Source organism: Ambystoma mexicanum, chromosome 8 (genome assembly GCF_040938575.1).
Source record: "Ambystoma mexicanum isolate Mex_15411 chromosome 8, UKY_AmexF1_1, whole genome shotgun sequence".
Taxonomy (NCBI): Eukaryota; Metazoa; Chordata; class Amphibia; order Caudata; family Ambystomatidae; genus Ambystoma; species Ambystoma mexicanum.
Window position 1 is genome coordinate 1,124,414,050 of NC_090929.1, and position 22,988 is coordinate 1,124,437,037.

At 44.9% G+C, this 22,988-nt stretch overlaps 1 protein-coding gene across 4 annotated transcripts in view; it reads right to left on the reverse strand.

Annotated features, from left to right (window-relative positions):
* The window catches only part of WDFY4 (WDFY family member 4), a 1,820,746-nt gene that overhangs the window by 226,047 nt on the left and 1,571,711 nt on the right, over positions 1 to 22,988 (reverse strand). For all 4 annotated transcript variants that reach the window (XM_069611160.1, XM_069611162.1, XM_069611161.1 and 1 more), the window contains one exon: positions 12,162 to 12,309. In XM_069611160.1, coding sequence (XP_069467261.1) covers positions 12,162 to 12,309 — 148 coding nt within the window. The remainder of the gene's footprint in view (positions 1 to 12,161; positions 12,310 to 22,988) is intronic.

The following is a 22,988-nucleotide window of genomic DNA, read 5'->3' on the forward strand; positions in this document are numbered from 1 at the left end:
CTTATCACACTGGTAAGGACTATTCACTGGGCCTCATTGTGAGTTGGGCGGTAGCCCTTAAATGCGGCGGTAACGGTGTTACCGATGCATTTAAGGGTCCACCCAAACATGAGTCTGGCAGAATTTGTAAATGGGTAAATGGGCCAGAATAATGCTGATTTTTGGTGCAATTACTGCATTCCCCATTGGGTCTAATGGACCCAATAGGGAATGGGGAATTACAGTTACTGCCCAACCCGTGATCCAGCAGTAATACCACCGGATGGGTTGGCGATAACGCAAATACAGTTGGGAGGTATCCCAGTTGGTATACCGCCCAACTCGATATGAGGCCCACTATGTTTAATTATGGTCTCAACCAGAACTTTCAATCCTGCCTTTTGGAAATGCAGTCGTCTCCACATTTTTTAAAACATTTCACTTTTAATCTACATTTCTGATCCCAGCAAAGGCAAGTAGCCATTTGATAATGGCTTCAGGCATGGTTTAATGGTGCTTGCATTGCCAGCTAAGGTGGGGGTATCTTATGAGTAAACAACTTTATTTTCGGTGGGGGTGCAGTTACTATTTCTAATCCTGTTCTCATGTTCGACCAGTAGGCTGAGTTATGAACAGTCTTCCATTGCTTCCAGCATTGAGAGATTGCTTCTAAATGGGAAACAGAGAAGTGGGGGAGAATGTGTCAGCCATCTCAGGGTGGTGGAATTTGTCAGCCATCTCACGGTGGCGGATCTCACAGTGGCGTAATGTGTCAGCCCTCTCACGGTGGCAGAATGTGGCAGCCATCTCACGGTGGCAGAATGTGGCAGCCATCTCACGGTGGCATTTATTTACCCTTTTTAGTGTTTAATCAGTTTAGAATAGCCTCCTTTAACAGCAGCACTGATTTCTCGTGCTTCCAAGTTGTGTTGGATTTGGTACACCTCATAGAGAGTCAGGGGCCGGTTGGGATGGGGGACAAGTGGGCATTTGACCCCCATGTTAGCTGGGCTGTTACTCCCTGGGCGAGAGCTGCAATATGCAATCAAAATCATTGAAAAAGAGGAAATCCTTCAGAATCCAGTCTGGCTTGGCTTCTCGCCTTGATTTCAGCAATGTTTTATATGCACCCGGGTGGATCACATCAGTGAGGGAATAACAGTGAGAAGAGCCTAAACCGCAGGTGCATGTTCACACCACACAACAGTGAGGTACACATTTGAATGACAGATTCTGTGGCATGGGATGGCAATGTTGTCTGTTATTTATTTATTTAATTGTTTTTTTTATAATGCGCCCAATACCATACCTGAGTTTGGCTTCTAAGCACGGATCCGTTATTCAAACCTCTGTTGCTCTGCGTGGTCTTGTTTCCAAGATCAGCACGTTGCCCCTGTGCTATCCCCCTTTCACAAGAATCTTGTTAGAATTTTGAATAACTTATCATGACTCCTACTTGCTAGGAAAGTATGGGACGATATCTTATTAGAATATCTCTGCGGTTTCATTCTGTAAGACTCCTTTCCTTACGGTCTAGTGAATATCTTGATCACTGTTTAGTTTATGATAAAAATGTTAGTCACTCCCTGAAAAACGCCCATGGATTCTATCTGGTGGTTACAGATATGCCTGTTTGGTTGCTCGTGGTCCTCATTTTTTAGCACAATTGAAACATATGCACAGAATGTTATGTTATGTTATGTTATGTTATCGGTACTTATAGAGCGCACCGTCACCAACTGAATTGGTCCCCAGGCGCTCTGGTGGATCTGTAAACGAGAAGGTGGGATGGGTTAGTGAGGTGAAGAGGGAGTAGGATAGTGAGAGGCGTGGTGTACTGTTGGCAGCTTCAACTCGGTAGACACCGGGTGCTGAGCTTTGGTGCGAGTATTGGATCGGTGTCCGTCCGCGTATGCTGTTGGTGCAGCTTATGTGTTGTTGCAGTGTGGTGAAGTGCGTGCGGCTTGTTGTGCGAGAGATGGTTGTGTGAGTTTTTGGGTGAGATAAGTATGCAGAGAGTTTGAGCTTATATTGGTTAGTTGGTTATATGACATTTGTAGATCCTGTGTCTGGCTGGTGCAATTGTGGGACTAAATGGACTCCGTTTGGGAGACTCAAACGGCATGCTGCTTCCCACGAAACATGTTGCATCTGTGCCAGCAATTCAGGGGAAACCGATGATGATGAGCAATGATGTCCAAAAGCAGCCGTATGCTGATGCCGAAAAGCCAGCCAGACCGAAGACATGGATTTGTGGAATGCGAAAATCACGTCAGGTGCAGACGCAAACAACGTTGTTGCCAGCTGTACAACAGATATCTTTAGGACGATGAAAATATTCCCCGATGATTACACAAACTGAGAATATGTGGACGTACTTGGCACAGCAAGTACTAAACATTACGCACTTTTGCCTTACTGACGTGCAACATGCAGAAGCTTTGTTGACTACATGTCTAGTAGCGGTACCAACGCCAGTTCCGGTTCTAAAACACATCTTTGGCATCACGCACAATGATTCTTTGTTTCAAGATTCCGATATTAGACAATCCTTTTCAGTCTATGAGTACTGCAGGTTTTGTCAAGAAACAGATCGCAAGTGGAGGAACTTGACACGTATTATAACATACAATGTAACTCAAGGCGATGTGTGTTACTTTATGACCTGCGATGTAAATGAAATTGGCAAATGCCAACAGTTGAATTTAACCAAACAGAAAAATCAAACTAAGTTCGAAAAAAGGTTGTGTTCTCGATATCCACGCACATGTACCAGTGTGAATAATTCTATGTCTTGCAATCATACAGTGTTAGCTGCCAGTCATATGTATCACTTAAAAAACCTCCAACAGGATGGCTCTTCTCATGTGGCAATATCACATACACTTACATTCTAGATAACATTTGCGGAGGTCCATGTGCCTTAACTCGATTAGGGCTAATGATGATTCCTTTACACCCAGTCATGTCTCGAAGCAAAAGGTCAACTTTTGAATCTGTGGGTTTATCCCCAGATTGTGATTCACATGTGCATTTATTATCAGAGACTGAAGTTCTAGCGTTAGCCCTTTCATTAGTGGGAGTCTGGGGTTTAGCTGCTGGGGGTTACAAATCTTTGATTAAACTAGCATGTTTATTGGTAAAAGGTCTGAATCATACTTCTCAAGCTCCTTGATAGCAAAGTTATTAGAAAACAACATTGCAAAACAGGGCTGCTGTTGATTATCCCTTGCTGAAACATAATTTGGGCTGTAACGCAGTGGAAGGTATGTGTTGTTTCAATCTAAGTGACCATTCACGATCCATTGAAAGTCATATTAGAGGTTTGAGGGGCCTAATTTCCCAAGTATCTCAAAGTTATGCTGGGAATTGGTGGGATTGGTTATTTTCATGGATTCTTGACATTGGGGGTACACTGCGTTACGCCTTGGCCTGCATTTGCATTATTTTAGCTATTATAATACTTGGTTGTTGTATTCAATGTATTCCTAACTTGTTTCTAATGTTTCGTCGGTCCCAGAGACCGGCTCCTATGCCACTGGGCTAAGGAAGATAAATATCCAAGGATGGAATTGTTATGCTTGAGCTAAAACATGGCGCTTGTGCGCAGCGCATTCTGGGGGCACTCAGAGCCATAATGGATATTTATTCCATGCCTCAGTGAAAAGCTGTACTTGCTTTGCTGAAAGACATGCTTTCTAAACCTGGTAAGGACATTCTGCTGGGAAAGCTGGTTTTGTTATGTCTTGCTATGAGTTATGGAATTGTTTTTCTGTGGTGTTTTAGAAGAAGAGGGAAGCTTTTCTCCTTGGGGTTACTGTCGGTTGACCAGCCGGCAATCAACAGTCACTCAGCAATGCGCAAACACTGATGTTAGAAGGTTCGAGAAATTGCCACCCCTTTTTGAGGAGGACATATATGCGGAGCTATCGGGAAGGTAAGGGGAAACCACAAAGACATCAGTCGGAGGGGGACGCCTTGTTCTGACCTTCCTGTGGGCTGTTGTGCTCTCTGCTTGGCTGTTACCAGGGTCCTCCAGCCGCTTCTGGCAAGATGAGGGATTCAGTTATGCCCACAGTGATGTATTTTCTTTTCAATTCTCTGTCCTTTCTGTAATTTATTTCTATGTTATCACTTGTTGCTTCCAAGCTATGAATAAATAGCCGTATAAGTGCTCATTATTTCGCTAACTGCGTATCTGGTTGTGAGTTATTGCTTCGCCTACCTGCATTCAAATTATTTTCTTGCTCTACAAATGTACTGGTGATGAATAATTGTCCGTGCACTCTTGGAGAGCAAAACACACACCCACTACCCTGGCCACCTGCCATGGGCAACTCACCAACTCCCTCTAATTCAGTAAAAAACCTTGGATGCACCCTTGACTCTGACCTAACACTCTTGCGTCAAGTCAACAATGTCTCAAAGTCCTGCCACTACCACCTTAAAACTCTTAGGCACATCTTTCCATATCTCTCCTTCCCCAACAGACTCTCAGCGGTCCAATCAATTGTTATATCAAGACTGGACTATGCTAACCCCCTTTACCTCGGAGTCCATGCCTACCAACTGAATAAACTTCAAAGAGCACAAAACGCTGCTGCCAAACTACTACTAGCGCTCGGCCCGAGAGACCACATATCCCCAGCCCTTAAAACTCTGCACTGGCTTCCAATTGCCCGAAGGGTAACTTTCAAAACCGTATGCATTTCTCATCGAGCAGTGCATAAAACCGGACCTCAATATCTTCAAGACAAGGTAAAACCCTATCACCCTCCACGTACTCCAAGATCAAGCTCAGCCGGCTTCCTAGTCCTACATAAAACAAACTCAGTAGGTTAGGCGGTTCATCATTCTCAGCCTTGGCCCCCACGCTGTGGAACGCACTCCCACCCCACATCCGCTTAACCAAAGATCTAATGTCTCCGCAAACTACTGAAAACTTGGCTCTTCCCCTAAAAATCAACCCGTACGCAAACTAACCCAAACCTAGTATGAATAACGGCACCTCCATGACACCACTCCAACAAACTACTAGATCTTGAATAACAATAAGACAGATAATAATACAACATCAAGATCCAGGTGAGAAATCGACATCTAATAACCTGCTAATGTAAACTAAAATGGCAAACGGAATAAAACGACTGAAGTAGATCAAAGCAGTGAAGCGGATAAAAAGAATAAATCATACAAAAACAGTAATGAGACTTTAATTAATGAAATGGATGTAATGAATGCAATGGACAAATTAACAAAATGGGCGAAATGAATAAAGAAAAGAGGATGGAAATATGGATACAAAAGACTGTAATGAGTGCAACGGAGAGATGAGTGCAACAGAAGAAATGAGTGGAAAGGAAGGGATGAGTCCAACGGAAGGGATGAGTGCAAAGGAAGAGATGAGAACGGATTAATGCGTTGAGCAGATGAATGTCATGACCGGATGAGTGTATAGAACGTATGAGTATGTTGTGTGGATGAATGTGTTGACTGGAGGGGGGTAGAACGGACGAATGCGTAGAGCAGACGAATATATAGAGCGGATGAGTGCGTAAGTGTTGAGGAGTGTGTAGAACGCTGGAGTGCATAGAGCAGATGAATGTGCAGTGGGGACAAGTGTAGAGCGGACGAGTGTAGAGCACACGAGTCTGTAGAGCAGATGAGTGCGTAAGTGTGGAGGAGTGTGTAGAATGCAGATGTGCATAGAGCAGACGAACGTGCAGAGGGAACGAGTGTAGAGCAGACGAGTGTGTAGTGCAGTCGAGTGTGTAGGGCAGATGAGTGCATAAGTGCGGAGGAGTGTGTAGAATGCAGAAACGCATAGAACAGATGAATGTACAGAGCGGATGAGTATATAGAATGGATGAGTGCATAAAGCGGATGAGTGTTTAGAGCGTGATAGGTGTGCAGAGCGGAAGAGTGCACAGAAGAGGCCGCACAGCGGAAGAATGTGTAGAACAGAGCACTGTGTAAAAATGATGGAATGTGTAGAGTGTACGAATGCGTAGAACGGACAAGCGAATAGAGCAGACGAGTGAATGGAGCAGATGAGTGAGTAAGAACGAATGAGTGTGTGAGAACGGAAGGTGCGTGCGAGCGCATGGGTACATGAGAGTGCGTGAGTGTGTAGAGCAGGTGAGTGCGTAGAGCAGGTGAGTGCATAGAGCGGGTGAGTGCGTAGAGTGGGTGAGTGCGTAGAGCGTGAGAGGACATAAAGCAGATGACTGCCATGAGTGGACAATTACGTAGGGCGGACGAGTGCGTAGGGTGGACGAGTGCATAGAACAGATGAGTGCATAGAGCAGATGAGTGCGTAGAGCTTGCAAAGCGGATGAGTACCTAAAGCAGATGAGTGCCTAGAGCGGATGAGTGCTTAGAATGGATGAGTGCCTAAAACGGACGAGAACATAGAGCGCATGAGTGTGTAGCGCGGATGACTACGTTTAACCATTGAGCGCCTTAAGCGGACAAAACGGGTGAAGTTTGTGGATGCAATGGGTGACGTATGTAGATAGTACAAGTGATGTATGTGGATGGAACAGGTGATGTATGTTGTTGGGACGGGCAACGAATGTGGATAAGAACCGGTGACATATATAAATGGAATGATGTATGTGAATGAAACGGATGAAATATGTGGATGAAAGGTGTGAAATATGTGGATGGATCGGATTAAGTACGTGGTACGGATGAAATATGTAGATCAAGTGCATAAAACAACTTAGAAATACTCTGGACGTATCGGAATGCATTGAACGGATTGGAGTGCGTGGAACGGATTGGAGTGCGTGGAACGGATTGGAGTGCGTGGAGCGGACTGGAGTACGTGGAACCGATTGGAATGCATAGGAGAGGACTGGAGTGCTAGGAGCGGACTGGAGTGCATGGAGCGGCCTAGAGTGCATAGAATTGTGCAACTTTCATAGAAAGGTTTGGAATGCATATAACGTCTGAAGAGCATGTAACCCACCATATCACATCACCACGCTTACTCTCTTCTTTACACCACCAGTCAACTAGAACACAGAGATACTATGACACCATTCGATATAACTGTTCTCATACCAGCATCTGCCTCATACTGCCCATCACTCTAACTAAACACTTACTCACCCCCAGCCAGGCATTCTCCTCAGGCCTAACGCAGCCACAATCGGTCTGGATAAATACTGCCAGAACGAAAACATACTCTTGATCTCTCAACCACCACACCTACCGCTAAGAAGCAGCCATTACACAAGTACCACACCGGCTGGACACATATCCGGTGCTCACACGCACCTTTTAACTCTCTTTACTCTCTCAACTGACCTGAACTTGGGTTCCCAAGGACGTTCAACCTACCAGCGTCTACAGACCATACCAATGGTATATAAGGCGCTATATAAATGCAAAGTAACATAACATAACATTTAACAAGCTAACATTCCCATTTCTGTCTAGGTGTGGCACTCCCTAACGTTCACAATATTATCTAGATACAGTGCAGGTTAATGTTCTCAATTCTAAGTGTGGTACATGCTAGCAATCGAGTTCCATCTAAGTGTGGCAGGTGCTAACATTCACAGTCCTATCTAGATGCAACGCAGGCCAAAGTTAGGAATTCCGTCTAAGTATGGCACATGCTAATATTTGCAGTTTCATTTAAGTGTGGCGCTTGTTAACATTCACAATTCTATCTAGATGCAGCGCAGGCTAAAGTTCTCAATTCTAGGTGTGGCACATGCTAGCATTCAAGTTCCATCTAAGGGTGGCAGGTGCTAACATTGATAATCTTATCTAGATGTGGCGCAAGCTAACATTCGCAATACTATCTAGATGCAGTGCAGGCTAATGTTCTCAATTCTGTGTGGCATGTGCTACCATTTATAATCCCAACTAGGTGCGAGGCAGGCCAAAGCTAATAATTCTAACTAAGTGCGGCGCACGCTAACATTCATATTCCTATCATTTTTTCAGTGTTCTATCCAGTAATGTTTGCTAACCTTCGGAATTCCATCAAAGTAGGCAGATGCTGAAATTCACAAACCTATCAAGATCCGACGCAGCCTAGCATCTACACTTCCCTCCAGGTGCGACACTTGTAAGCATTGAGTACTAATGTGTTATGATGCAGTGCAAGGCAATATATATATCAAATACTGTCATGGATAAAATGTGGCCGGTGGTCACAAAACTTTCTAAGTATGCATGGGCTGAGTCTATGGCAGTCTATGTTATGGGGAGGTAAGGTAGAGTGGTGGGGGCTTTCTGGAGTAGAGTAATTGCTCTTCTCCCCACCCATGCCACACTCACAGTTTTTGTTGGTGTCTGTTGACTGCTGGCCACTGGCTTCCCCTGCTGACACCTGCAGACACATCTTGGGGCCGTCCTTTGCCTCGGGGTCCTTCGCCGTAGTGCTGCCGGGCAGAGGGCTGCCCTTGGATGTCCTTCATGTGGGGTGTGTGTACCAATCCGGATGGAATGGGCGTGTTGGGAGGCGGGCAGAGGGAAAGCAGGAAGCGGGTGGGCAGGGGGAGAGGGACCACGCGCCGAGTGCACTATGGTGCTTTCAAGCACCTTTCCAAAATTAAAATTACAATTACATTTTTTGGGGGAGGTGGGGCTCAGGAGACTCCTTACCTTCAGTGGGGGTCACTGCAAATGGCGAGGAGTGGCTGGCGCAGACCTTCACTACGGCCTATGTTTGCGTGTGTCTTTTTTTCTTCTTAAAAATTGGCCAATCGGGGCAAGGGGAGGCGGGCAGAGGGAAAGCAGGAAGCGGGTGGGCAGGGGGAGAGGGACCACGCGCCGAGTGCGCTATGGTGCTTTCAAGCACCTTTCCAAAATTAAAATTACATTTTTTGGGGTAGGTGGGGCTCAGGAGACTCCTTACCTTCCGTGGGGGTCGCTGCAAAATGATAAAATAACACCTTCAGGTATTAATTAGTAGTAGACTACAAACTAAGGGGGTTATTTAGAGTTGGGCAGATTCTTTTAATAAAATACCACTAGAGAAAGTTACCACCTCAGCTCGTGGTATGTCTCAAAAGCCATCCAGTTCAGAATGTACCACTGACGGACATGGTATTTCTCGAATGTCTCAGTAGGTATTTAAGAAAAACACCTGTGCTGGTGGTAATGTAAAAAAGGATTGTTTCAAATATTTTTTCCAGCCAACTCCACCTGTAATGTGAAGATCACCGTACAGTTTATTCTATGCACAAAAGAGTACATTATGATCCTTTTATGGGCATGGTGGTGAGGATAGCATCAGCAGCCACATTTTTCACTGAGCCCTAACCACCACAAAATCTCAACTATGCCCTGTCGGATCAGCTACCATATATATATAGCATTGGCATCAACAGTACCATCATTTCACAAGTAATGATTATAGTCCAACCTTAATCTCACGTACACCCTACTAACCGCAGAATTGTGCATAAACTAGTCTTAAACCTCTCCTGGTACACAAACCTATGCCAATGACGACTACGCACGACTAAAGCATATCCTAATCGATCCATTATCTGTATTCAAACACCATCGCATGTCCTCCCTAATCCCATCAAAATCCCCCATGCACCAACCACAGCCATAGCATCAACATGCACTAGGGAACACATTGTGCCTCATTACGGGTTTGCCGGTAGCCGTGCCTGTAATAAAGGCACGGCTGCCGCCAAACCTGTGATTTTACCTGCACCCGCAAATGGAAAATTATCAGGTCATGCCGAGTTCGGCGGACCCAGTAATTGCCCATTCCCAGGTGCCGGCAATATGGGACTCACCATCCCCATTCGGCCCCAAAGGGCTGAATGGGAATGGGAAGCTCGTATGCACTGGCACCGTTCAGAACGGTGCCGGTGCATCCACGAGTTGTACTAGCGGGTGCCGCACTGCCCGCCAGGTCGGACCTGAGAGCGTGATAGTATGGCGGTACAGTAGCAATGGTGCCGATAGCGATACCGGCGCTGTTGTTGCCTTACCGCCATACATATAATGAGGCCCATTAACTTTAAATGTAAGATAATAAATATTCAGAGAAAGCAGCATGCAGTGACCGTGGCCACGCTAGTGCCCACATTACACAAAATACCACTGTGCACTAAAGGCGACTAGAACCGCATGAAAGAAATGATAAGGATACATTGATATAAACTCAAAGTGAGTTGGGATATACCAGTATCCAACTTATAACAAGTGCACATGGAACAGAACCTCTATATTCCCCATCTACGTCAGTACCAAATATACACTTATTCTAATCCCAGTTACAAGAAATCCTGTTCAGAAAACTACAGTACACATCTCTTAATCATAACCTCAACACTGACCACTTATGCGGTACAGGGGCAAAATTCAAAAGGCATGGGGCAGGCACAGACGGGTCATCCTAGAGAAAGATTGAAGAGATGATGAAGACAATTGATATCATTATTATATGTTCAGATGCAGGCCTTTTCTCAGCAAAACACCTATTGACTGAAAATATCTGTGTCTACACATTCCAGCAGCATGCCAAGTTCCTGTACAGGTGTGTGTCTGCTAGACCCGTAAGGAATCCCTCTTTGCTGCTAGCTATGAGAATTCCGAGAAGCACTGCAGAAATCACCCTTGATCAACTCCATTCATGTGGTGGAAATCCAGGTGCCCTGCTATTCATCACATTAATGCAGTGAATGACTGAACCTTTTCGGCAGAGTTTCAATGGTCACGAAGAGCAAAACCGACTGGCGTAGCATAGATCCAAAGCTTGAAAGTAGCCGTACCGTGGGGACACGAACCAATGCTTATTCGATTGTAAGGTCTTGCTGTAAGCAGAGAAATCTCAGGATAGCTGGTTTTGATTCAATTGCCATTTTCTATCAAGCAATAACCGCTCCATGAATGGACTCTCCCTACACTGCTAACCTTCACTTGAGTTCCACCATAATGTGAAACGTAGACTTACTTTGATTTCCATAACCCAACTCCTTTAACCTTTCCCATTTACAAAATCTACATTAACACTCCCATGAGTAAGATGAAGGTGCTAACACTGCATGCAAATGCAATGCATGTGTCCAAAGGTACAGAGGGCGGGGAATACCATGCACGGCTATATGACTCTTTGCAAATCAGTGATATAGTTTGGGTGACCCTAACCACTTTCAGGTCGAGCAAGGCCAATGGGCATGTGGTGCGGCTGGAGGAACATTGTGTAGGGATTCTAGAGCTGTTGCATGTATAGGCCAAAGTGTGACCAAAGAGAACAGTGGACCTGTGACCCAGGTGGGATGGGGTGAGAGCAACGACCAAGATCCGTGTTAAGTGGTTGCGCAGGGTTGGTACACGACCAAGTGGAACGTATGGGGAAACACATTTAAGTTTTGAAGTAACCGCTATAAAGTTCTTCCTCTTACACCTTATAGGTACTTCTAGTAAAAGTGATGAAGAGGTGGAAAATTAAATGTGTCCTTCATTGTGAATCCAAACATTTTATATTTCACAATATCTCCACCCTCTTTAAATTGATCACAGTACAGGTGTAAAGAAAACTAGTGGTAAAATGGCCTCTATCCTTCCCTAAAAACTAAATTCAAGGGGAGGAGGTAAACATGTAATGCGGCACAATCATTTTGTTAAAACTGTCCCTTACCCTGTACATGCTGTCGGACATGCTGTTGAAACTGCTGATAAGTCAGATAGAAATGGAAAGGGAGCAAACATTGACATCAAAAGGATACATAGATCCACAAAGCAGCTTGCTGCTTTGGATATCACAATTCTGTTACAAATTGAAAGAAACCCAACATAGATGCACAACGTAAAGGATGTTTACTTCTCCACTTGTGCAGAATACTTTCCAAATCAGGCTTTTTAAGTAGAGCTTACACATTGTTTTACTGCAGAACAGCTCAGCAGAAGCAAGGGAGAAGTGAGTGCCTTCAAAATATCTATAGTACAAATGAATAGTTACGGAAATGTGAAAATCAAACTACAAACAGTTAAATGCAGAAGCAGTGGAACTTAGAATATACAAGGAATGAACACCAGCCCACAAGGCTTAACACAATGGGAATCCCATGACATTGCCAGGACTGAAACCATGACAGAGACAGGGCTCGAACAGTCAGGATCATGCACAGGGACATAGCCATGGCTCTGGGGAGTGGGGACATTAAACATGTCACCACCAGTGACTTCAAAGGTACCTTTGAGTGAGACTTGTGTTGCTTTCAGGCTCTGTGGTAAGCAGAAGAAGAGTTGTGTGTGTCCCATTGAGGTCACTGTTGTTGCAGCATCTCTCCTAGACGGGATCCTCCCTTGGACTATTCGGGATGGATGAGGCTTGTGAAAGAGCTGACATGGGGAAAAAAGAACATTTGGGAGTGAGTGAACTGTGCGTAATTGTGTGAAAGGTTACACATACCCTTCAATGCAAGCAAGTTCTCCATCAAATGTGCATTTAAACTCAATCTTTTAATAACCTCTTGGCTTTGCCAAGACATGTGGAGGGGAACCTTTAAGAATTTCAACGCGCCCCCCACCTCCCTCACAGGTACTTACCTGGAACTAAGTGTTAGGCGGTGGACTGTCAGATCACGCAAGCTTGCTAGGCTTGTGCATAGGGTTGGTGGCTGTTTCACTTACAGGAGATTTTTACATGATGCATAAATTACAAGCATTTAAGTCTGAGCAAATGTATTCTGTTGATATAGGCCTTAACTAGTAGATTCCGAAACTTGAATCTGACCCAAACCAACATGGTGGTAGCAAAGCTGAGAGCTGATTGATTGTTTCTTTGAACAAAGGAAAGGCAAGCAGCATTCTAAACTGCCTTTCGTTTAAGCAATAATTCTGCGTTCTGCGGGCTTCACCGCCCGGTAATGGCCCAGGGCCCAAGTTACAGGCCAGAGTGAAGGGGGGTGAGTAGAGCACTTGGTTTGCTCTGAACCCGGGCTTGCACCTGACGAGGGTGCTACTAAAGAGTTCATGCACGGAGGTCCCGTTTATTAGGAGCTCAAGAATTTCAAGGCATATGGTGGTAAAATATGTGAACGTTGGGTCAGGATGGTGAGAAGACTGGTTTGGTGAAAATCTCTGGGACATTGGAGCGCATAAGGTGGGTTGCAGGACTTCTGGAGCAGTTAGAATCTATTTCTTTCTAAATAGATTCGATGTTTTAAAAACGTACTTCATAGTTCAAAATCATTAATTTGGTGACGACTACAGTATTTGTTCTGCTTTAGCATTGAAGATTTAAGGAGAAACACCATACACAACTGCCGGTGCTCATGTTAATACAACTGAGCATGAGATCTTAAACCCACCACACTCAGCGCAAACCGCAGGATTCTGATTACCGAGGCCATAGCTGCTTACTACTCCATCATCATTGCAACCGCCTCTAAGAGAAGAAAAGCCCTCTTTGAAGTAATAAAGCATTGTACCAAACCCTCAACCGACCCCAAGGTACCAGCAACTCAGGAAAAATGACACAAAATCCAAAAACAAATTGCAGACAAAAAATACAAAATCCAAGAGAACATTAAATCAACATCTCACAGCATTAGCGGACGCACACTTGCCCTTTAGAATGAATTTTCTCTTCTCTCTACCCCAGATCTCCTAAAAATGATTGCCTCCCTTAAACCTCCTTCTTACTCTGATGATATAATCCCAGCCTCCATCATTAAACAATTGGCGGTCCCCGCACTCAAGGCGCTCCTCAGCATCATCAATGCCTCCCTCACAGAAGGGTTATTCCCGGACACCCTCAAGACTGGTCTCATGTGACCTCTTTTGAAAAAAACAACCCTAGATCCAGACGACCTGGCCAACTACCAGCCCATTACGAACCTCACGTTTATTGGCAGTTGCTAAACAATGACTCATCTGAATCTAACAACTCCACCTCCTAAATGACTATCATTAGTGGTTCCACCCCCTAGTGTAGCATCAAGAAAGCCACCATCTACTCGGTGGATGATGCCCTCCAAATCATGGATAAGGATGACTCACGCATCCTTGTTCCTCCTTGACCTCTCAGCTGCATTAGACACCATTGCCCACTGCATCCTTCTCTCCCTCCTTGTTGACAGGATGGGATTCTGTGGCACTGTCCTGAATTGGTTTACCTCCTACCTCAGCTGTCCAGATTAACTTCTTGCGTTCTAACTGACTCCAAGTCTCATGTGGAGTCCCACAAAGCTCCATCCTCTCATCAATCCTTTTTAACCTTTACATGCAGCCTCTGGTCACTCTCCTCAAGGATCCCAAAATAGAAATCCACCAATATGTGGATGATACTCAGTTGTACATGAGAGTAAATAGCATGCAGGACAAAATGTGTCTCTGATTACCTATTCATCATCCAGTCCTGGATGTCAACTGCCTACATCAAACTAAACCCATCCAAAATTGGATTCGTACCCATCGGTCCACTTGCTAAAATACAACTTGTCCAACAAAGGCTCATTGATATGTGCCTAGAAGGATTTGATTCACAACTCTCGGACTCAACAGAATCCTTAGGCTTCATCACTGATAGCACAGAAACACATAGCCAAGAAGGCCCAAATAGCCTGGCTCTGAATCTCTACCCTTTGAAAAATCAAACCCTTCATCCCGGCGCAGAACTTCTGGACCACAGAGTAGGCCTGTGTGGTCTTGCACATCGATGGAAGAAATGCTTTCCAGACAGGACTCCCAGCTGCTCACTTGGCTCCCCTTAAATCAGTCCACCATGCTGCAGCATGTCTTATTACGGGAGCAGAGAAAGTTGACTGAATCACCCTCATCCTATACAAACTACATTGCCTTCATCTCCATGCCAGGATATTGTTCAAGACTGCATGTATCATCTACAAAGCAGTCACATGTAGCATACCAGCTTACCTGGTGGCTAAGATCCAGATATTTGGTGGCACATGCTCCTTGTACTGCAGATCGACCAAACGGCTTGAATCACAACTCGTCAGCAAAGAGAGGACCTGCAAACAATCCTTCTCTTGCCATGCACCCACTCTCTGGAACTCAATCCCTGTGTGGGCTCGGAATGCCACCACAATTCTCCAATTTCGCAAATCTCTCAAAACATAGATCTTTCAACAACACCTGACCAAGGGCTAATCCCACTGTGCTAGTGTGCAGTAGCACCTGGAACATTCCAAATGCCAAATGGAATTACCAATAAACAATCCCACACCCATAGACTGAAAGAATATGGCAAAATACTACTTTATTATCAGATCAATAAAGTAGGGAAACCTGGTGAACAAACAGATTTCAGCTCACTCTCAAATACACTTCCGTTACCCAAAAGCTTTATACTTCAATGTATGTCAGCTATGACGTCATCCTACATGGCAAATAGTAAAAACCTATTAAAAGAAGGGATTGATTAAGGGAACATATATAGCTATACTTTGTTTAGGTGTTAGTAACACAATTGGTTGCCCCTTATCTGGTAGGCACACCTTAAACTACCTCTAACTATGTATAATACAAATTAATTGAAGAATAAGAGCAGCAGATTGGCTTCTGCAACAATGTATGTCCATCGTTACCTAGGCCTTCATGATTGGTTGGCATTCTCTCCTAACCTTGGACATTCGGCTTGTTAGCAACACGTAAGCAAAACGAAACCCACGTGCGGGGAAGAAGGTCAGACCTCTGCCCACTTGGCCAATTAGCCTAACATCTCTCATCAGTTAGGCCCTAAGGCAAGGCTTTGTCTTTGTAGTTGACCCTACTGACTGGTCTCTTCCTCTGGACTTTTAAGGGAGTGAAGGTTCATTAATATCTTCGTCTAGAGCTTAATGAATAGGCCTTGTTTTCCACTCTTGCACCACATTTGAGGAGACCATAATTATGTCCATTCTGACCTTTCATTTAGGGCTATTTGATTCAGTTATACTGGGTGCTATTAGTCCCGTTGGCTTCTGGGCACTTGGTTGCTCCGCCTTGCATATGCTATCTGCATCTTTGATTGTTCAACACTTGGCACTTGCAAATGTTCACTCCCTTACTTAATCTAAGAGAAATATGTTGTACGTATGTAGCTTATCCTCTTCGACTCCTCTTGGGCCTTGCAATTACTCCTTGATGTGGCATCCTTGACCCCAAGCCAAACAGACATTCTTTGTTCCTTCCATGAAGCTGTTTTCCAGCGCCTGCCAGCTTCGACAGCCTCAGTCTCTCTCCTTCAGGCTTCTTGCTTACTATTTATACAGAGTCGACGTCCATCTTTTCATCATGGCCGCTTTACCTGTGTTATATTTTCTACTGCAGCAAGCTTCTACATGTCTCGTCTACCTTGCGTTTCTCTGTATGCACATCTACTGCATCTCTTCTCACTTATCTTCTCAATGTATATGGTTTCTTCATATTCGCATGTTCAGTTACTTTGTTACTTCAGTCACATCTTCTTTCTTTAAGTTATTTGCATATAATTTCAGTGTGTCCTTGTATCTTCTCTTCATGATATCACTTTACTCTTGTCAGATTTCATTTATAGCTCTACTATGTTCAATGGTGTATGCAGACATCCTTCAACCACGTCAGTGGAGGGTACATTTGATACAGTTGTCTGAGCGCATAACGTCTTTCATATTTTTGATGCAGTATTGGGACGATACCAGCTGTCATGCACAGTTCTTTTTTGTTTTTCTTCCAATATGACGGAAGTGAGGGGGTGGGCACTACAGGTGACGTGTACATCTGCCTCTCTACACTACTGTTTAAATATTTCAGCCCAAATGCTGGCTACCTGCACTCTGTACAGCGCTCTGCTGTTCTCGAGCTAGGTCTCCACTTTAAACAATAAAAGAACTAAAACAATAACTAAAAAAGCACTGCAGGGGTCTTCTGTGATCGGAGCAAGAGCAGCAGGGCTTCACCAGAAGACGACTTTGGCAAATCCTGTTATCCTTAACAGCAGCCGTCAGGATTTTTAATGCAGACTCTTCTTCCTTGGGGTCTTGGCTCAAGTGAACGATCTGAGAAATGGCTGCAGGACTCATCCTCTTATCCCAAATTCAGACTGCAGTCTGCACTATTCATTTTATTTATTGAATTTTGCATTTATAGCAGCGCACCAAACCCTCAGGCATCAGGGCACTAGTTACAGTTAAGTGTGAAGTGACAGTATTCATGGGGCACGACCACACATACAGATTACAACATACAGTTGGTTGTTAAACAGCCTAATATGGCGGGGCCACGCCACATGATATGGGAGGCTACATCAGATATACAAATACGCAAAAGAACAACATTTGTGTAAATGGTCAGTAGGGCAAAGCTACACCTCATGATATGGGGGCTACATCAGGCATACAGATAAATGAAATACGAATGGTGAATGCACAGTGTGGCAAAGCCACACCTCATGGTACGCAGAGCTATACTCGGCATACAAATAGGCAAGAGGACAAAATATAATATGTGTACAGTCTGGAAAAGCTGCGCCTCAAGTTACAGGGGGTTGCATCAGGTGTACAGATATGCTAAAACAAGGACAGGTGTGCCCTGCCTACTGTTCCATGTCAGGGTACAGTGTTTCTATAGGGACCCAGCAGGCAAGAAGGAAAAGTAATTGCCAGACAAGTATGGTTACAGTTACATTGCAAGGCAGTCCAGTTAAGTTAATAGGGTTGCAGATGGGTTAGATTACAAAAATAGCATAAGACAAGAGAATAACGTTGGTAGTTGTAGGAAGAGTGGCATACCCTATGTACTGGGTCCAACACGCTGGGATGGGGGACACACAGTGGAGGTTGCAGTGTCAGTGTTTGGAGAAATGTATCAGTGTGCGGCCAATTGGAGAGTATAGTAACGGTCAAGTGCTACTGTCACATCGGGGTATAAGGTGGGAGGCCGAAACATGAATGGATCCCCGTTCTCTGAATGTGCAATGTTTTAAGTCAATACCAGTTATCAATACTAGGTGTGGATGAAAGGCAGAGCAATAGTTTAGTTTTGTTTAGTTTTGTTTATCATTTGATAATGCACTCAAAACCCTGGGGTAGCCGGGTGCAGCGGTAACAAGAATACTTAAGCTTGGTTACATATAGTGAATGCATTACATGTTATTACAGTATTTACAGTACAAACATGTTATTACAGTATTTACAGTACAAATATACGATCTGTCAGTACATCACATCATACTAGTCTATAGTACAGGTTTCAGGGTAATACAGGTTTCAAGGTATTTACATGCAGAGATCCAGTGTCTAGTGCCGGGGAACAGTTTGGTGGGTGTCGTTAGTCCAGAGCCAACTTTTCACTTTACATCTGGATCTAGAGTAGGGCTGATCATCTCTTAGTGCAGAACGGAGTGCATTCCAGGCACGGGCAGCTCTAACAGGAAAGCTCACACCGCCCGATTTTGTGAGTCTGAATCTGGGGGTTTCTAGCAGGAGATGGTTAGAGGCTCTGGTGTGGTGGCTGGAAGGTTTTCTAGTCAGTCTAGCCGAGATATATGGTGGCGCGGTATTGTTCAGTCCTTTGTAGGTGATAGAAAGCGTCTTGAGGAGAATTCTGTCACTAATTTTTAGCCAGTGGTGATCTTTCCTGATATTAGATATATGCTCTCTTTTCGGGGTATGTCCAAGGATGCTCTAAGAGCATTTTTCTGTAGTATTTGCATTTTGTTTATGATAGTTTTATTGGCACCTGCATATAGGGCGTTGCAATAATCTAATTTGGACATTATTAAGGCGTTGGCTAGAGTGATACAGTTAGTTTTTGGAAAGGTAGGGTCTACAGGCCCTGATTAATTTGCAGGTGTAGGCTGTAGATGAGGCCAAAGAGTTGACTTGTTTTTTGAGAGATAGTGTGGAATCAAGGTAGAAACCTAGTGTTTTTACCTCAGTTACCACCTTGATTACATTACCATCTATATTAAAGGCCGTGTAGCCAGGGCTGAGTTTTTTTAGGTTAGAGTCGGAGCCCAGGATCAGTATCTCTGTTTTGTCGTCATTCAGGCAGAGGCCGTGGGAGGCCATCCATGCCTGAATGAGGAGGTAAATCTTGTTAACTAGAGTTGTGTCTGTGACAAAGTTGCCAGATAGTGGTATGAGGATCTGCGTGTCGTCCGCGTAATTCGTATAAGTTACCCCCAATCTGTCAAGTTTGTCGAAGAGTGGCTTAGTGAAGATGTTGTACATTGTAGGGGAGACACATGAACCTTGTGGAACACCACAGGTGATTTCTATTGGGTCCGCTGAAGCTAAGAGGGAGAACACTCTCATCGTACGGTTGGCTAGGAAGGATTGTACCCAGGCTATAGCTTCCCTTGAGAAATGGGCGGCAGACGCTAGATGCTTGCATAACACTGCATGGTCAACCAGGTCGAAGGCCGCCGATAGGTCGAGGAGGAGGAGCATAGCTGTTTTACCTTTATCCTTCAACTCGTCGATTTGTGTCTTAAGGTCAATCAAGGCCGTTTCAGTACCATGTTGTGGTCTGAATCCAGATTGGCGTGATCCTAGTAGTTGGTTCGTCTCCAGGTAATTTTGGATCTGGAGGTAGGCTACATTGTCAATGATTTTAAGGAAGAACAGGAACGTAGTAATGGGCCTATAATTAGTGGGGATAGCTGGGTCAAGGGTCTGTTTTTTGAGGAGAGGCAGTACCCATGATTCTTTGAGGTTAGAGGGCACAGTGCTTGATCTAAAGGAGGCATTAATTAGCTTTGAGATGAAAGGTGCTAAATCTCTAGCTGCGTTATTAATTACGTGTGCTGGGCAGCTGTCACCCTGGCAGTTCGATGGTTTCAGAGAGGAGATAACCTTTTCAGTTTCCAGTATGGAAATGTTGGTAAACCTAAATGGTTTACATCTACTTGGTACATCTGTACTTGGTGTATCTGTCAGAGGGGTGTTCTGAGTTCCTGTGGAGCTCAAGGTGGCCTTCTTCTTTGCGATTTTGGACTGTAGGGTTATTATTTTATTTGCTAATGCATTTTCGATGCTAGTGCACCATTGTTTGTCCTTGGGGACATTGTCCGTGGGAACTATTGGGTTTTCCATTTCCCGGAGGATGGAGAAAAGTTCTTTAGAATTAGGGTTAGCTTTACTAATTCTCCCATTGAATATATTTGTTTTAGTTTGGATTATTTCTTTCTTGTATTTGTTAGCAAAGTTGGTAAGTAGAGTTTTATTCTCAGCTGAAGGTGAGTGCCTCCAGATTGCTTGGAGTTTGTGTTTTTGGATTCGTAGTTCTTTGAGATGGGGGGTAAACCAAGAATTGAGGTGAGATTCTTGTTTATTTTTACATAATTTGATAGGGGCAATGATATCCAAGGCTTTGGACATGGAGATGTTAAGTGTATCAACTAATGTATTAGGGTCAGCGTTGTTGGCACTAGCAGCGAGAGCTGGTAGGAGGAGGGGGAGTAGTTTTTCAGCAGTAATTTCTTTTTTACTTCTAGTTGGCAGAGGTGGTGCTATTTCACGAGTAACTACTTTTGGGGGTTCTATGATGGATGAGAAACAGATAAAATGATGGTCGGTCCAGGTTTGGGGTGTAATATTAGAGATAGTAGTGGCACAGTTCAGATTGGCTATCCAATCTAGTGTGCCCCCTTTTGTATGTGTTGGAGCTAAGACTTTTTGGGTAAGGCCATGTTCGACAAAAATCGATTGGATGGATTGGGCCTGTTTGTCCTCAACATCGTTAAATCCCAGGTTAAAGTCACCTAGTAATAGGAGCTGGGTGGAGTCTTTCATGTTAGTAAGGAGGCTGGAGAGGTCTTCCTCGAAATTCCCTAAAGGGCCAGGTGGTCTGTACACCAGGAAAATAGTTAGTGTACTATTGTTAGATATGGGTAGTTTAGCTGAGAGTAGTTCACAAGATGTGATAGCTGGAGGTGCGGTGAGTCTTAATGCTAACTTAGTTTTGGCGATAATAGCCAGGCTGCCGCCTCTAGAGTTGGGCCGGTCGACTCTAAGTATATTATAGTTGTCTGGTATGGCAGTCATAAGTGCGGGGCCTGCAGCATCATGGAGCCAGTTCTCGGAGACAGCCAAAAAGTTTAGGTTATCCATAGTAAGTATGTCGGCAATTTCCGTGTTATGTACTATGAGGGACCTCGCATTGATGAGTGCTCCTGATAGGGTAGGAGTGTCACGCTCACCTGATTCCCACGAAGGCGCAGGTCTGGCTTCGAGTGCTGATGCTTCTTTAATGGTGAAGCGCAGGACTCTGAAGATGGACTCTCTGGCTCGCAGGAATATTCCCCTGTGCGTGAAAAGGGAGTATTACCTACTGACGGAATAATGCTCAAGCCTCCCACTCCCTTCCAACCCTCCACGATCCCCTTCCTCGATTCCCCGTGAAGTCTCACCTTAGGGTCTGAAAGGATGAGTTCTCCATCCTGCTTCTGATGCAGGGGCGCGTTGAAACCCAGTTACTTCACTGGATTGAGGTTTGATGGGAATTCAAATAAGCTTGACTATTCAGGTAAGGCGCTGTAAGAGTTCTGTAGCAAGTTCAAAAGTTCAAGCTTAATAATAATGTTCATTGTCTTATTGCAGCAAGCGCTAACGCTTATGTCTTTTTCCCCTTAGGGGCCGGGGTTCGGAATGCCGGAGATATGGCGCCGACCCGAAGTGAAACGTGCAGTTCCAGTAAATGACAGGTAAATTCTGGATGAGCGTTCGGGTAATGTCTTTGCATTCGCTCATTCAATGTCTTTGTCTTTTTTCCCCATAGGGGCCGGGGTCCGGAATGCCAGGAAGCGGCAGGATCCGAAATGAAATGGGAATGACCCAACAGGTAAGTCTTAGAAGGAAACTGAGCTTTTCCTATTCCCTTCCTTCTCTCACCTTGTGTTCTTGTCTTTTTCTCTCTAGGCTCTGGGAAGTGGCTGCGGATCCGGATGATCGCTGCTGAAGATGGAGGTGCCCAGGAAAGGTGAGTGAAATGCAGCGCTGCAGCGATCGAAGCGAAATGCTTTTAAAATGATGTCTTCCCTTTCAGGATTGTCGGTGTGATGTCTCCGTGATGCAGCTTTAGCAGGTAAGGTCTTCTTCCTCTCCAATTCTCTCTTAGCAGGTGACCCAGGATGCTGACAGGCGTGGCTGAAGTCCAGATGCAGGAGCTGACACGGTGAGCGTCCAGCTGCGAGGAGCAGAACAAGGCGAAGCGTGAGTTGCTGATCGGGCGTGGTTTAAATAGCTTTGGAAGAAGTTCCAGGTATGTATCCTTCCACCGATCAGGTATGTATCCTTCCCCGACCACACCCAGGGGAAAGTAGTCCCACAGGTTAAGTAGTTCCATTCAGGCCTCAAGAGGGCCTGGATGTAGCAGCATGGTCTGCATCAGGTAAGTGCACATTAAAACACTTGAACACATGTCTAGCTTTATGAGCCTGGCGCCTAGGGCGCCAGGACAGGGGTCCAACATGTGCCTGGCGCCTAAGGTGCCAGGACTGTGTCCAAAGGGCCCCAGCTTGGGCCCGCTGGCACTTCCCTGGGGGGAATGATGCCTGCCTCTGGGGTTGCTGGGTCGGACCTGGCTCCTTGGAGGTAGGCATCAAGGCAAGGAGTTGTATTTCTTTCTTGAGTAGGTTTTAGTTTGGGGTGTTTGGAACTCTTCTGATTATGAGGAGATTAATTCTGCGTTTTTGGGGGTTTAGCAGCAGCTGTGGCAGATGGGTTAGTGGCAGTTAGAGTGGGTGTGAGGATCGATAGTCTTGTTCTGTTGTTTTTGAGATCATAGAGTCGTGGCAGCCTAGCTCTAAGTCGCGTATTTCTCTCCTGCAGATTGCAAGGTGTGGGGTTAGTGTGGGCCATTGTTATGATGATTATTAGAGTAGCCCAGAGTAAGGAATAGAGTGTGTATACAAGGTGGGTCTTAGTGATGTGCATGTTGGGTTATTCTGTAGTCACTACTGCATTATATCGGGAGGTGCTATGTAAATGCTGATTATAGTAGCTAGGGGGCAGCGAAGGGGCACCTGAGTTTGACAATCCCAACAATAGCTAAAAATGCATGCATGCCACAAAGGAGGGCACCTAGATTTGACA